The sequence below is a fragment of the Corapipo altera genome, unplaced genomic scaffold (assembly GCF_003945725.1).
Source record: "Corapipo altera isolate COAL_440 unplaced genomic scaffold, ASM394572v1 1, whole genome shotgun sequence".
NCBI lineage: Eukaryota > Metazoa > Chordata > Aves > Passeriformes > Pipridae > Corapipo > Corapipo altera.
In genome coordinates this window covers 38,447,306-38,463,303 of record NW_020884873.1, presented here as the reverse complement: position 1 = coordinate 38,463,303, position 15,998 = coordinate 38,447,306, and the positions used below count along the sequence as shown (strand labels likewise).

At 39.0% G+C, this 15,998-nt stretch overlaps 1 protein-coding gene across 2 annotated transcripts in view; it reads right to left on the bottom strand.

Moving 5' to 3' along the window:
- GXYLT1 (glucoside xylosyltransferase 1) overlaps positions 1–15,998 on the bottom strand; it is a 43,473-nt gene that overhangs the window by 16,374 nt on the left and 11,101 nt on the right. The window contains exons 1-2 of one of the 2 annotated variants that reach the window (XM_027657507.1): positions 15,787–15,992; positions 7,409–7,501 (exon numbers count right to left, since the gene is read on the bottom strand). The exons of the other annotated variant lie outside the window; for it this stretch is intronic. Coding sequence (XP_027513308.1) covers positions 7,409–7,501; positions 15,787–15,992 — 299 coding nt within the window. Of the gene's footprint in view, positions 1–7,408; positions 7,502–15,786; positions 15,993–15,998 lie in introns of those variants that run through there. 2 annotated transcript variants of the gene reach the window in all.

The following is a 15,998-nucleotide window of genomic DNA, read 5'->3' as shown; positions in this document are numbered from 1 at the left end:
TGTATTTTATTATTTCTACATCTAGTGACATCTGTGAATAAAAGAACATTTCAAACCACACAACAAAAAAATGACTGATTGTATTAAAATGCTTTTACAGTTGCTTTGTTCATACAATCTCTGCTATATGAATTTCTGACTCAATTTTTTAAATCTGTGCCTAACAATAATTCTTAAAGGTGAAAAAAAAAATTTAGAAAGAACTAACAACAACTGAATTTCAGCATGTACAACAAGGGGAACAGCTGGACTCAAATCCATAAGTTCACAACAAAGTTTTATCCCTGAAACAGATGGAGCAAGAAACTGTTGGAAAGAACAGGCCACCATCCCCTCTGGGGACTGTCCACTACAAAGGGATTGAGACATATTAGATCTCAGAAATATATAAGGCAGAAGTTATGAGACTCCAGAATTGTGATTCTTACTGCAGACTCTTTTAGTGAGAAGAGACATTCTTTAGTGATTGTAAGTTGCATTTGACTTCCCTGCATAGGGACCACTGAGAACTAGAGCCTCCTTTTCAGTAACCAGGCCTCAGTGCTGCTCCTCTCCCTGCATATACACCTCCCTCCACTCCCAGAGGGAAAGCCTATCCTTCATCCAAAGACACTAACTACTTACCGCTAACCCTCAGCTGGGAGCATCTTTCATCACTTTTTCCTCTTCCTGACACTAGAGGCAGCATAAAATGTAAATTGTCCAGCAGAGCTTATCAACTTGAGCTCTATAGTCTTACCCTTAATATGAACATGTCCCACCCACAGAGACAATTATCTACCCTATGACTTGTCTCACTCCCTTCTTTAATATTATGCCTACATGGCTTTGGTCTTTCTCCTAATTCCTTTCAAAATTATCTGCCTTCAACTGCTCCCTTCTCTACTTCTCCTTTCTGAATTTTCCAGCCTCTGTAACCCTTCTCCCCATCTTTCTCCACTCCAGTTAGGCATGCAACTACCTCACCAGTAGACTGGGAAAGGAGAAATATGCTCATTTAGACATCCCGGTATCTGGTATGACCAAGTGACATAAGATCTTTCAGTAATAAAATTTTCTTAGCAGTTCAGTAGCTGACTTGACAATGAGCAAAATAAAATTTATTTTACAACAACAGTAACTTTTCTGAACCTGAGCCAGTTTGGTATCAGAGTATCACAGCTCTGGTATGAACCCTTATTGAACCTCAAATACAGGTTCTGAAAGGGTTAAGACACTTTCAAAAGTGAGACACTTTGAAAAAAAAATTGTTGAGAGGCAACGTGGAAAACACAAAAAATACAAATGTAGATTTTTATATGCACATTTCTAATTACTAATAGCCTGTTCTTTTGGCATGGGAGAACTTAGTGGAGAAGTCAGAAAAAGTGATAGAGTGAAACACCAAGTGTATTTTAGTAAGTATTTTGGATAGACTCACAAAGAAAACTTGACAGCCCTACTTCCTAGAGGAAAAAAAAGATCTTCAGTAATGTGGAAGTCCTAGCTCCTGCAGGGAAAGAAAAACTTCTGGTAACTAAAATGCAAAAGAAAGAATGCAGCTGTAACCCAGTAGAAGATACTGACCTGGATGCCATGACAGGATTTCAGTCTCTAGGGACAAATAAGAGAACTTCACTTGTCTGAGGGTGCTAATTACACTTGAGGGGTAGGGATAGTAAAAATAAATAAAATAAAGCACTTGAGACAGAGGTCCACGCATACTCCCATGTGTTTAGAAAACATTTAAAACAATCTACTTGGACACTCTGAGAACAAAACCATATACTTTAAAACATGCTGCTCAGCATCAGCATAAAGTGAGGTACAAGCCTTGCCCTGAAGTATTTCTGTGTCAAGTGTAGACCTTCCTTCTATACTGATTAATTCTGCTGTGGGGTTAATAACCTCTGAGAGGAACATAGCTGGATATGCTCAATAAACTTGCTACAAGGTTTTCCAGAGTCTATCTGTCAAGACATTGCCTGCTATTTAAAGATGTTTACCATGATGCATTGTATATTAAATTAGCTTTTCTAGGTCAATTAAAATTATGAAGCTATACTTTGGTAGTAAGCTACAAAGGTATGTTTTGACAGGTTACTCCTCTAGAACCTTCACTGCATCCCAGCTGGACTTCTTGGAAAAAACAAACAACTCAAATTTTATTGTCACTAAAATACCCAGCAGCTCCACAAAAATCTTAGCTCTGTCCTCCAAACTTGACACAAGGTACCACAGTGGGGGTCACTTGCATTTGTTTAAGGTAGGGTTCTCCTATTCTCACATAACACATGAAGAATACAGGTGAGAGGGTACCAAACTCTCAGGAACACCTTGTATACAACTGAATCTGATTTGTGATCATTAAGCCTATCCCAATCCCATTCTGTTTTAGTGAGGTCACAGTACATCACCTGCTTCTGCCGCATAGGTACACTGCTGCCTTCCAGGCTCCATACCTTCCAGGGCAGCCACACTGCTACAGCATGACCTGAGTACCTTCAAAGCAGTGTCAACGCGAACAGGGCAATTTTCTCCCCTTTTCTTAAGCTACATTCAAGTATAGATACACTGTTATTATGTAAAGGCACAAAATAGCCACAGTCCACTTCTTTGTTACAAACTTGGTGCACTAGGGTTCCTGTTTTCCTCGTGCTGATGTACTACCAAGAACATGCCTAGGGGTCAATGTGAAGCTCCCTACACAAACACGGTGGTAATCAAGCTGTCCTCTCCTATTACCTTAACATGTCTGGAGGAGCCAAGGAAGGAAAGGTGAGCATCCAGAGCAGAGCTGTATGAAGAACTGAAGCAATAAATTGACCTCAGTTGTCCTTTTAAATTTTACTCTGGTCCATTCATTGAGGAGTTATCATTTTGAATCTAATTGCATGAGTTTTGAACTATGTAAAAATATTTGTCACTTTCTGAGAAAATTGCCATCATCCTAACTTGCACCACTAGTTTTTATGTACCCCCACTGTGTTACATACCAGTAATACAAAAAAGTAAGAATTATTTCGTAGGTTACACAAAACATTTTAAAAATTATTCTACATCAAAGCAAGTTCTCCCACACTTGTTCTGAAAAAGCTACAGCAGCCTTGCTTTTCTTTGATCTTTTCTCTGAATCGTCTACAACATGTGAGGTGTCCAGTATTCAGCTTCCTAAATGAGGTCGCTTAATAAAGTCTCTCAGTCCTTCCACAACACCATTAAACAATGTTTCCTTGATATTATAACCAAATGAACTAGGTTGTCAGGTTCATCTGTGTTAAAGTTGTTTACACTTACTAAAAGAACAAACAGAAGCCTCCTGCAAATGTGTTTTCTTCTTCAGTATAAACAGCCAATCACATTATCAGTGCAAATATTTTACCCATAGAGGTGTTTTCTACAATTAGCATGGAAGTAAGAAGGTAGCAAAGCCTACACTGATTAAAATGCAGCTGTTAAATCATTCCCACACTTATTAGAAGTACGATGAAGGTAACTACAGACATTATCTGGAGTTTAAAGTGATGAAAATTCTAGTTTTTAGTCAGCTTAACTTTCTACTACTGCGCTGAATCAAAAACATGTCATAATCAGAGCTTATTTTGTAAAAGTATGCTAATGATACCACTGCATATGACATCCAAATGTAATCTATTCAATTGCCAACTCAGTAGATTAGGTTTGAAGTTACAGTATATTAATAATTTTAAATTGACTACAAAACTCTGAAATCTTATCCTCTAATGAGCTAGCTAGTTTAGAGAAGCCCCTTTTTTCAGAACTATCACAATTCATCTCACTATATCCACACCACAAGAACCTCAATATACTCAAAAATTAGTAAAACTTTCTTTTTTAGTAAGCAACGCAAGTTAAAACCCACTTAGAGTCAACATGCAACAACTGAAATCAGGCTGGTCAGATAGCCATAGTAATAACACTAAGAATTTCTTCTTAATCAGTTCCAGCAGGAAATAAGCAGTTAGATGACACTGAACACGTTGAAAGGTGAGATATGCATCATCTAGACCATGCAAAACTTGAGCCTGTTACCTTTATCAGCATTTTTAAAATTTTGATAAAATCCATACCACTGTTTGTAAAAGCGATCTCATGCTTCCTGTGTCAATGTGAAAGCTAACAAATACTCTGTGTCAGAAGCACAACACAAGACATTCTCTCTCAATAAAGTTGATAATCAGAATGGTGGTAAAAAATGTGGGGGCAGAATAGCTACAAAATTCTTCCCACATACAGAATAAGCAATTGATCTTATACTGATTAACTCAGAGACAAGATCCTTCTTATCCATTATTACAATCAGCACCTGCTCAGAGCTCGTTGATTTCAAATGAACTATCGCATGAGTTATACTGAAGCCTATATATACACCTCTCTCCTAAAAATTGTCCAGATTCCTCTATATGTATCCAACACTTCTAGCATATGTACTTGAATCTTACAAGTCAAAAAAACATTAGTTTTCACTTTATACACTTGGAGCTACTCAGAGCAAATGATGTAGCAAGCTGCATTTCAAAAATGTCTGTGCCAAGTTCTTTCTCTCATGGACTAACAAATTCCCATGGTTCTGATATCCAGGAAAAAAAAAGATCACTGGAATTTCAAGCTAGAAACAGAGAGGTAACAAGCTAAGTTTTTTTGACAAAAAGGCTTAAAAATGAAAAAGCTGAAGGACTACCTCCCAACATATTAAGAACTTCACTGGAAAATGGAAAGGAGACATTCTAACACTGAGATAGATTTTATGACTGTACTATTGGCAAAGATAGTCTAACTGTATGATCTGCTTTTCTCATTTGGTTAATTTATTGAAACAGCAAGAATAGAACATTAGAAACTCCATTCACAAACTGATTTATGACCTGGTTAAACAGTGCTGTTCTCTTCTCATGGATTAAATCAGGTCAAATAGATTAAAGGTATGTGCTAGTGCATTTTAGTGACCAGGCTCTGCCATTTCTATTACAAGGAAATTCCCATTATCTTGTTGGCATGTTTATAAGCAGTGGAGTTAGCTATCCTAGATTTCGATCAGATATGTAACTCTCAGGTTTTTCTCATATCCCTCTCCCTATCATAGTCTCTTCATAGTCCAGCTTTATTCTGTACCTCACTACAACAATCACACCTATGATAAACACAAAGTTTTAGTCAACCCAGGATGAAATTATTTGGAATAAAGACATTATTGTGGTAGGACAATCATTTCATTTCAAAAGATACCAAATCCAGAACCACAATGTTGACTCTTTACAGACAAAGCTTTCAAAGATTCTTCATGAAGAATCTTCTAGTGGCCCTACAAATACAGTCTCAGAAAAAAGAATGCTAGACTTCACTTGCTGTGGTTAATAAACTTGCATGCAAGTAAGTTCATTCCTCTTCCTCCAAAAATCCTACTGCAAACTTGAGAACAACTACTAAGTATCACATTTGAAGTACCTCTCAGCTTCTCAGTGCACCTAGTACAATACACATTCTTCCTTTGAGAGTTAAACAAAACTCTTTCTCCTTCTCTCTGCCATCTTTCCCACTACTTCTCTTACACAGACTCACTGCATCTCTCCAACATTAACTGAACTCATTAAACAGAGTAAGAATAAGTTTGGGGTAAGCATGCTGGCCCGCTCTGAAGTTAGAGCATCTCACTGAGGAATTCAACAAGCACCAGACTCAGCACAATATATGGGGATTAATTTAATAGAGTATTAAATTAATAATCCAATTCAATCTGAAATTATTAATCTGAACACCACACCCTCTTTACTCATTTAAGTAGCTTTTTTTCTTTCACTTTCAAAATGAAACGTTGAACACAAAATTCTGCAAATATTAGGGGTTTGCCATAGCAATTGTTTCATCATGGAAGTGGACTCATCCAGTAACGTCATATCAATGCATAATTTGACTTGTCTTCACAGCCACATGTGGCATTCTTAATAGGAGAATACAAGTTACAACTTAAGGTATGTGTAAATAAACTGCATGGGGTCTTCCACTTCTGGTTCCAAGGTCCCACTTGCCTCAAGCCTGACAGAAGATCCAGAAAGGAGGTTTTCTGCTATTTTAGTGCATTACATTGAATGTATCGTGGAGAGTTCATGGACATCATCATGGTCAATAGGGTCAGAAGACAGCAAAGCCCTGTCCTCTTTCAGCAACAGACAAGAGTTAGACTGGCTCAGATGTCCAAGGATTAAATGAAGCTTACAATCACATCCTGTCCCTCCATTAAGCATAAGATAAGCCCCTACACCCTCAACCACTACAGCACTGATATTTGTTTTACCCCACTATGCTAAACTTCATAAAGCCAGACTCGCAAAAGCTAACCTCTGAGGAAAAAAAGTTAATCAAGTCCATTCAGACAGCTAAATCTGCCTAACAAAGTCAGGTGAATCACTATGTATTGACACACTGGCTACCAAGGGCAGCAAGAAAAACTCAACAGTCCCAAATTACAGGTACAGTTCACTAACAGACTAAAAACCAATCTAAGCAATCTCTTTAAGGAACTTCTTGGCAACTGGTGATCTTAAAAAGCACTGACAACACACAAGCAGAGAAGAATATGGGAATAGGTGATCTAAAGTCTTTCCCACAATCAAAATTTTCAAAACCACATTAAGTCTTGTGAAGCTAAACTTTTTTCCTTTGCTTCCCCAGAAATATTCAAGCTTCATACTAAGAAGAAAAGGTAAATCTGCTGATCTGAAAGGATTATCAGCAAAATTTTAAATATAAGAAAAATTGACTTAAATTTTAGTTATACACTGAAGAGAGCTATGCAGGTTAAAGAATGTCAGGGAGCTTGTTTCTTTTCAAGCTATTTCTGTAATCTGGCAGCCTAAAGCATATGAACCATCCCATCAAGACATTTAAACTTATTTTCAAAGACGCAACTTTAAGGACACAGTCTATGCTTTAACATACTGTATCTTAAAGAACATTCTAAAATGTTGTTTCAGTGGTTTTGGATGAAGTACCCTCCTCAAATTCTATAAAACATGTAACTTAAATAAAAAAAAAAAATCCGAACTTAACTACTAAGTGTATCTGCCAGTTTTTATTGCAAGTTACATCCTGGTATTACTGTGCAAGTTTTATTTTAGGAAATAATTTATCATTAACTTTCCAGACTATATTCAGGTAGGCTTTTAATAGATGTTAGCAAGTTTCTATTTAATGAAGCAACACAATTGAAAAAAATCTACTCTGTAGTAACACTTGGGTCTACAATTTTAAAACATAATGTAACAGGAAAAACCCAGCTAAAGGAAACCACAACATCAGCAGGTGAAATGAATGTGAAGCAATCAAAATATTTTGCTTTGTCATCTTGCTAAAAAGCAGCTACACCTGTCTGCAATCAAATAATAAAGTACTATTTAATAACAGATCCTACCTAAAAGCAGCTTCCCAAAAGCAGTTCATTCCACAAACATCAGAGGGCAGCATCCAATAGGAATTCCAGAAAGATACAGACAAATTCTTACACCTAACAGAATAAGACAAAAATAACCTATATAAATGTCACTGATTTTATGGCAAAGTTAAATGTATTATCTTCTAGTTCAAATACAACTTGAACAGCTAATTACTTGACAGAAAACGGGCTGTGCAATGCAACTTGAATACAAAGGAGGAGGTATTAGGTGCCAACCAGGAGGATTTTTTAAGGAAGAATGGTCCCATCCTTTAGCTTTTCCTCTTCACATATTTTCACAGAGAAAAAAACAGAGGGGCTGTGATTTTTGAGGGTCCTTCTCTGTTCTTGTCTTAAATTAAGTCCCATAGGTAACAGAGCAAATTGCAACACTTACTGCTAGAAAGAACTCCTTCACCTCTTCAGTATCTTTGTCTACTCAAAGCAGAGGACCAACTATATCTTTTCATTTTCAAAGTTACATGTCCATTTAACACAATTCCTATTCATCCATGACTCTCTTCAGTGCAAACCTGCAAGTTTGATTTTTAATAAAAAATAGGGCTTTGCAGCACCAAGGAATTCCACTGTTTCAGAACAAAAGGTTAATGCAATACAGAAATGATCACCACATTTGGCAAGTTTTTTCCTCCATACTAATAGCAAGACTAATAATTTATTGACTTGTGCTACACTAACAACTAAAAAAGCATGTTTTACTAGTTCACCACTACATTTATGCAACAGCAATATAGGAAATATTTAAAAACAGAAACAGTAGCATATTGACAAAGGTTCTGGTGAGAAAATCAACATCAAGATTGCAGATCTGCGATGAGCAAGCAGAATATTGTAAAGCAAGGGATATACTCTTGTGTGCCCTTCTCTGCTCCCTGCTCTGGTGACACAAAGCCAGTAGTGCTTATTCTCCCTTGAAAGTTAATATCTGTGAATGAAAGACATGTGCAAGAAGAAAACCAACACAAAAGCTGCCAATGAAAAGGTATTTAAGGACTATAGCTCAGACCTCTTCTGGAAGTCGGCTTTGCAAGTTTGAAATGAATCAGCATCATCTTGTTAGCATCATCTGGAATCTGTAAAGGCCAATGTTTTGCAAATAATGGCACCAGAAAATGGCAAGCTGTGCAATTTCTTCTTTTTATAACACATGAGAAAAACGACTTGATAAACACAGAGTTTCACAAAGCCTCATTATGTGTTGGGGGGGAGGTGTGATGCAGTTCTTTGGTAGAGATCACAGGAAATCCTTATATTCTGTAGATACATCTTTTCAAGTAATTTTATGTCATGACTTAAGAACACTCACCACAAATAAATATCGAGGTACAAAAAATGAAAATAGACTGTGACTAAGATATCTGCACTCATCTTTATCAAAGTAAATGGTATAAAACCACAATGGCATACAACCACTCTGCTAGATTCTTTCTTGTATCAATCTTTGTGGCTTTTGAAGTTTTTTAAAAACTTCAAGGCACATTAGGACCTTGTACTTATCTGAAGAGCAATCTTTACAATCTCTACTGCGTACCTTTTTGAAGTAACTTTTTCTCATTACTTTTAGGATACATTAATAGACAATCTCTCAAAAACAGTTTTCTGGTTTGGAAGATTATTGTCTTCTTATTATTACAGGGTATTCCTCTTCCAGTTGCCAACAACAGTTTTCTTAGCTGTCTTGAGCTATTATCCTATCCAAACTACCAAGGCAAGAGACAAGGTTGAAGTAAAGCCTAAGTCATTTCTCTGACACATTAAGCCTCTCCAATATTCCTTCTCTGACACATTAAGCCTCTCCAATATTCCGTTCAGCACAACAACAAGATTATCAGCGTGGGATTCAAGTCATAAATTTCACACTTAAAACCAAAACGTTACTAAGATATGTATGTTTGTAACTTACTTCGTGTTAGACTAAGACTATTTTCCTTTCAACAGAAGTCTCTCTCAATTGACCATACAAAGGATTAAGAGACTGGAATCACTGGACAGCATTTTCTTCTTGTTATTCACAATAAGATCATTTCAAATGCAATTCATGAAGATATTTTCTTATTTTTAATAAAATCTGAGGAAAGCTTAGACTACAAACAATTACTTTACAAAGCTAGGGAGATGCATTATATCTGTTCATCAAACAGGCACAGTCATTGTCACTTCAGCAAGGTTACTAACTAGTCAGACAGGAATGGTCACCTTCACCACTAAGGAGGGATATTTTGTTCACATCTATTATAGTTATGTGATTAAAGGACAGTCTCCACAAAGAGAAAGCAGAAAATAATGTCAGGTGAAAGAAACACAGCAATCTAACCCAGGCACATGGAGCACCCTGACCCAGCCCCAGTTCAGGGGAGCATGAACCCATGCCCAGTGAGCCCACGAACCAGGCAGAAGTTCCACCAGATGAGACAACAGGAAAGACTCTCCAGAGCACCTCACCAACTGCCTGAGGGGAGTACAGCCTGCAGGGGTGTGGGGCTCACTGTGGGATCAAGGTGAACTAGGGAGGAATGAGAACGCAAAAAACAGTGAGAAAATAAGAGGGTCCAGTCACATGTGAACAGGTTGCCAGTCAATATGATTGGCCATGTTGTGTGCCTGATCACCAGCCTCCTTATTAAACTCAGTTTCTGTTTTCCTGGGTGACAGGAGTGGCTCTGTTCCATGTGCATGTACACAGGTCAAAGTGCCCACAAATGAAAAGATGGCCAGAGATCATAGGGGTCCACAAGCCTGCAGTGCCAGGAACTGGAGAGACATGTGTGCAAGTAGCATGTAGGTGTGTGCACGCTGGTGCATGTAACCACTAGCAACCAGACAAGCCTACCAGTAGAGCAAGAGGCTTGGGACACAGCTATCAGATGGGCCATAAGACTGGGCCAGGCTCTGCAGAGAACAGAGGGTCTGAGCTACTGAAAGAACCTCTCTCTTACACAGCTACAAGAGATCACAGCCATCTGAGGGATGGCTACCGGAAGTACCAGAAGGTCTAAGCCAGCCACCTGGGGTTTGAGGATTGGCTAAGTTTAAGGCTATAGGTCAGGGCCAGCTATCTGAAAGACCCCTTTGTGTGAGGCAATCCTGTGGCCAGCTGCCACAAGGCTAAAGACAGTAACTGGAAAGGTCCGTAGTGTATTCATCTGTACATGTGTGTGCACATCCAAAAGGATGTGAGTACCAGCAACTGAATTGGGTCTGCAAGGCTCATGGGTTTGCACACCCAGGTTAGCAACAGTGGAAAAGAGAGGACCAGGAGGCAGTTCCTGAATAGAATGAGTGTCTAAGATCAGTTAGTGGAGGGATCCACATTATAAACTTTAATATATTTTTCACCAAAGCCTTTCACCCTCATCAGCCACAGAAGGGAACTTGTCTTGTGTAAGTGCTGTTTTCTCTGCACTGATCTCTGTGGCCAGCCATGTGTGTATGCACTAAGAGCATATGTTCCCATTAAGAATAAATGCTCAGCTGGCTGGACCCAGGAATATAGAAATGCAGCAGCCTTGCCTCCATCACACTACTGAGGTGGACAACTCCTAACATCTACCATTGCCAAAAACATAAAAATGAAGAAATATAAAGTTTCAAAAATCACTGGTGTCACAGACATTGATCTGTTTGCCAATTCAAGGTATCTCTCCTTTAAGCAACGAGGCATTTCATAACTGCCTTTATCAGGTAATTTAGCTTCAACATCACTGGATAGTAAAAATTTTACTACTGCAGATATAGAAAAGGTGTCTGTATTGTGACTTGAAAACTTTTCAGAATTAAAGGAAAATTTTAAATTATTGTGCAAAATACATAGCAATGCACAAGTTGCAGTCATGAAGACTGAGTCCCTGTGCTCAGGTGAGTCAAGTTTTAACCATAAAAAATTCCACAACAATCAGCAGTAACCTCTTAATGAAGATCACAGTTTAAAGAATACTTTTTAATCTATGTGGCATTTATACCACTGTAACTTCACAGCAAATTTAACAGATCATCCAAATGGTGAGGGTTGCAGCCATGAGTATTGTGTTCTTGTCAGTACTGCATTAACAACCCAGGTCTGATCAACTGCATGAATCAATCAAGAGAGACAGCCTGGTGTCTTTCCTACGGCAAAAGCCACAACATGAAGCAAAACAGGTAAGCAGCATTTTTTAGTTCCTTCCTGTTCATAATCACTCAGAAATAAAAATTTGGGATGATGAAATGCTCAATGCAATTCCCAAATACACTGAGAATTTCTGATTCTTCTCAATAGCTTTTCCTGAACATTTGCAGCAATATCACAAATTTGTCATGACATACTTTGTCATAGAGGCAATGGCTTTATTACACAGGAGACAGTAAAAGCAATGTTAGATGTCTGACAGATGTGAAACTTTTTTACTGGAAAAATCTCAATAATGTTTCATTAATTTACAGTATTTCTATGTAAAATAACATTTGCTAGTCAACTGCTTGGCAAATTCAGCAGATTTTTAAAATGAATTTTCAACTTAAAAGGATGAAACACTCAATGATTTGAAGTTTAACTCATATTTTGCAATTCTTAGACAGCTTCTGGACCAATTTCTCAAGAATAGCTGAGAAGCAGACTGGTGAAACTGCTGGTTAAGCTCTGACAGAGACAAAACCAGCTCTGTACAGGCCAAGGAAAGAACCAACTACCTGTCACAGCCACCCTACCCTCCTCTGCTAAGCTCATGGATATACTTCCTACACTTTTCCATGCACTATAATCCACTTAACTCTCCCCTTGCCAGGATAGTTAAGAGAGCAAGAGACTGATACAGTCAGATATCTGTGTCACACACAGAAAAAGTGTGGCCAGCTGCAAAAATGCTAAATTACAGCACAACAGAAAAATGTTTCATTTGAACAGAGTCAAATTCATTGACCTCACTAACATCACAGAACTGACAACAGATTGATTCCTTCTCTATTTCTCAAACTTGCTATTAGAATAGCACTTTTTTGGCCCTGAATAGATGAACATTATCTGCCTAACTGAAGTGGTAATATTGATAAAATTAACTGAAGGTTCACTTCTCAGTCTAATTAACTCATCTGAAAGCATGTGGAAAAAGACTGACTTGAATGGATACTCCACAGACAGCAGATTACAGCACTATTTAATAACATACTGTAGCAAGTATATGTTTATGTACTCTGGTTTTGATTTTTTTTTTAATTTAATTTCATGTTTTTTCTTAGCCACCTTCATCCATAAATCAAATTAGCAAAGAAAAAAAGGCTGACTACATATACTGCCTTTTGATTGATTTTGTATTTTCTGGAAGTAGAAACATCAATATGCTTTCATTTTTTTCAAGTTCAGATCCACTGCTCACTTAGCTATTATTTATGACAGTACTGACTATTCATTACTCCTTTTCTCACTAGAATGAATAATCAATAGGACAATTTACCTTCACTGCACAGCTAAAACCCAACCTTAATTTAGTTATTAAATTCTTAAAAGGCTTTTCAGCTGTTTAGACCAAGTTTCAAGATATAAGCCTTTAGTCTTCAGTCCTCTTGTTCCTCAGACTAGATTAGCATTTAAAACAAACAACTCCTTACCAAACTGATTACCCAAAAAGTTCCCCTGAATTATTATGCTTATTGGAGAATCGTGCCTCAACCTGTAATTCTAGTTTCAATATGGTACTTCCTTTTCAATTATTTTCTACTTAAATGTGTCATCACTATTGCTAAATTCTTCCAGGTATGGTATTCCAAAGTCCTATTCAAAGCTTGTAGTTTTCATGTTTGCATATTCTGAAAACTGACAGAAAATTCAACTTCCCCATCCCAGAGCATGATCGAGTTCTTTCTGCCCTTACGGGATATACTAAACCAGATTATTCAGAAAAAGAAAACCCTTCTTGGCTAAAGAGAAGAGAAAAACACTGCTGAGTGCATAAATACCTTCAGATGATAGTTAGACTTGCTTTGCTGAAGTGTATTTTAAAGCTGTCAGAGGAAACAGCTGAAGAAACCCATTTATGAAAGTTACTATTAATGCATATAAAACATTAAACTTTAAGGATTAGAAGGTTATCTGAACACAATTTTTTCTATAAGGTTATGGACCCTTCAGGATATTACACAATCACAAGATGGTTAGAAGTGAGCATATAACAGCCATGTGGCCATTGTGCTCAGTCTCCACTGAAGGAACAGCTGAAGTATAAAAAGTGAAAGACACCAATATATTCACTAAGATGTGCATGTATCACTTACACAAGTGAACGTAATGCAGTTTTAATACTTTAGAATAACTGAAACATGCATCTAAGGGAATATTCAGTGGGGTATTTCTTAACTGCCACAGGACAGAATTTTTCCTTAAACAAAAGCCTTTTAGGGACTGTTCTAAGGGACTGACTCACAACTAGATTTTGCACACAGTGTTTGCACAAACAGCATGTTTCAATAACTTGCGACAGGCGATGTTCTTCCTGAGCCTTCAGTTTTACATTAGTCTACAGGCAAAGAAATCCCACAGAGGTGACAACAGACACTGATTTTGCAAGGAGATATGCCCCCATGACACTATACACAGGAATTATTTGTCGCACTTGAGACATTTAGAAAAGAACTTTCTCAGTTTGTAAAACTTTTCTACTTTGCAACACAGGGCAGATTTATATCTCATCTGACATCACTCCAGCAAGAAGCTTCTTGCACATTGCTGGGGTTCTTCCCCACTCATATCTTTGATTTAAAAACTACACTTCGGTACAAATACTGAAATAGTACAGCTTTTAAAATGAACTTGGTTCTTCTTTTGCTAACCTGGAGCATGATGCACTTGAAAGTCATTTCAATGCTTAGTAAAATTATTTAGATTATCATCTTTTATCGACTTAATAAAATTTTTCTTCATGTAAACTGCATGTTTTCCTTAGTAAAACAAATATCATACATATGTTTTTTCCTTACATTTCTATTAAAAACTGATTTATTAAACCAATAAAATCTTATATAAAACTGCTAAAGGTAACTGTTTTATTTCAGTTAGCGTTCCTTAGAACCAGTAGATTTCAACTGTTCATGAGTTTTTAATCATGAATTAGAAATGAGAAACAATCATCCTCACATTTTTTTCAAGTCATAATCTGTATTAATTTGAACTAAAGCAAAAGCATAGGGAAAAAAATTCTCTGAAGTCGTTACACCAGTCAAAAGCTGGGTTTCTCGTTTCAGCTGACTCCACCCCTACTAACTAAGAATGCTGTTTCATAGTATTTTAAGATTATTAAGTCAGAGCTTGTCATCCTACCATCCTCCATAGTTCCTTTGCACCAGCACTGACACTTTCATAATTACATGATGAAGCAATTCAAAGCACTGAGCTAGCCAAAAACTAGGTGGTTTTCAGGCCGGTCAACATGCCAGATTAACTCATTTTTGTGCTCAGACAAGCAAAGGCAGTGTAAGTAGTGGGGGACGCCAGAGCTTGTGCAGCATTACAAAGGAGTGACCACCTCCAAACCATTAAACTCACATTCTTTTAAATTGCTTTAGAATCTAAGCAGAGCTAGAGGCAGGCTGGCCCAGAAATGTCTGGCCTGAATTTCTCCTCCAGTTTCAGTAACAGACTCCTTGTCACTTCTCTTTTCCTAGCATTAGGATTCCCATTGCCACTAGGAAAATAAAACCTAAAGGAAAACTACTAATTTTCATTCCATAATCTCACTCACTGCTTGACCACATAAAAATTTCTGGTGATAGGAGGCAGGCAACAGAACAATGTGACTCTGCAGAGTGCGAGATGCTCAGACTTACACCCCTTTAACTGCAGAACTGAACTCGCCAGTCTCTGTGAGAAGACTGGCTGTATTAAGGTATCCCATAAAAAGTTTTGTTTCAATGAAGTTATATTTGATAACTCTATAGTTACCAAATTTCAGAGTTGAACGAGCACCCTGAAATATTCTTCGCTTGGAAAAAGGAAATGCACCCTCCCGCCCTGTCCTACCAGGAGCGGCCAGGGACGCGCTCTGAGCCGCGGGGACGCGCACGGGGGCGGCACTGGCCGATGGCAACGCCACTTCGGAAAGTTTGCCTGGTCTGTTCCAGGCTTCTCCAGCCGCTCTTCTCCGGTGTCCGGCCCGCGGGGCGCCGAGAGGGAGCGCACGGAGACACCGCCGCCCGCCCCGCCAGAGCACCGCCCAGGCCCCGGCCCCGGCCAGCCAGGGGCGCCGCGGCCCCGCTCCGCCCGCGGCACGGACGGCGCCCGGCGCTCCCGCCTCCCGGCCCGCCCCGCAGGAATGCGGGGGGAACCACCGCCCGTGCCTCCCCCGCCCGGCCCCGGCCCCCGCGCCCGGTACCTTCGGGCCCCCGCCTCGCCCCGGCCCGCGCTCCCCGCCTGCCGCCGGACGCCGGGCGCGGCGGAATCTCGGGCCTGCCGCTCCCGGCCGCCGCCGCCGCCGCCGGGCTCCTGCTCCAGCGAGAGGGCGAGCTGGCTGAGGCCGTAGAGCAGCGAGCAGACGCCGCAGCCCAGACACAGCAGCGCCACCCGCGCGAGCCGCCGCATCCTCCG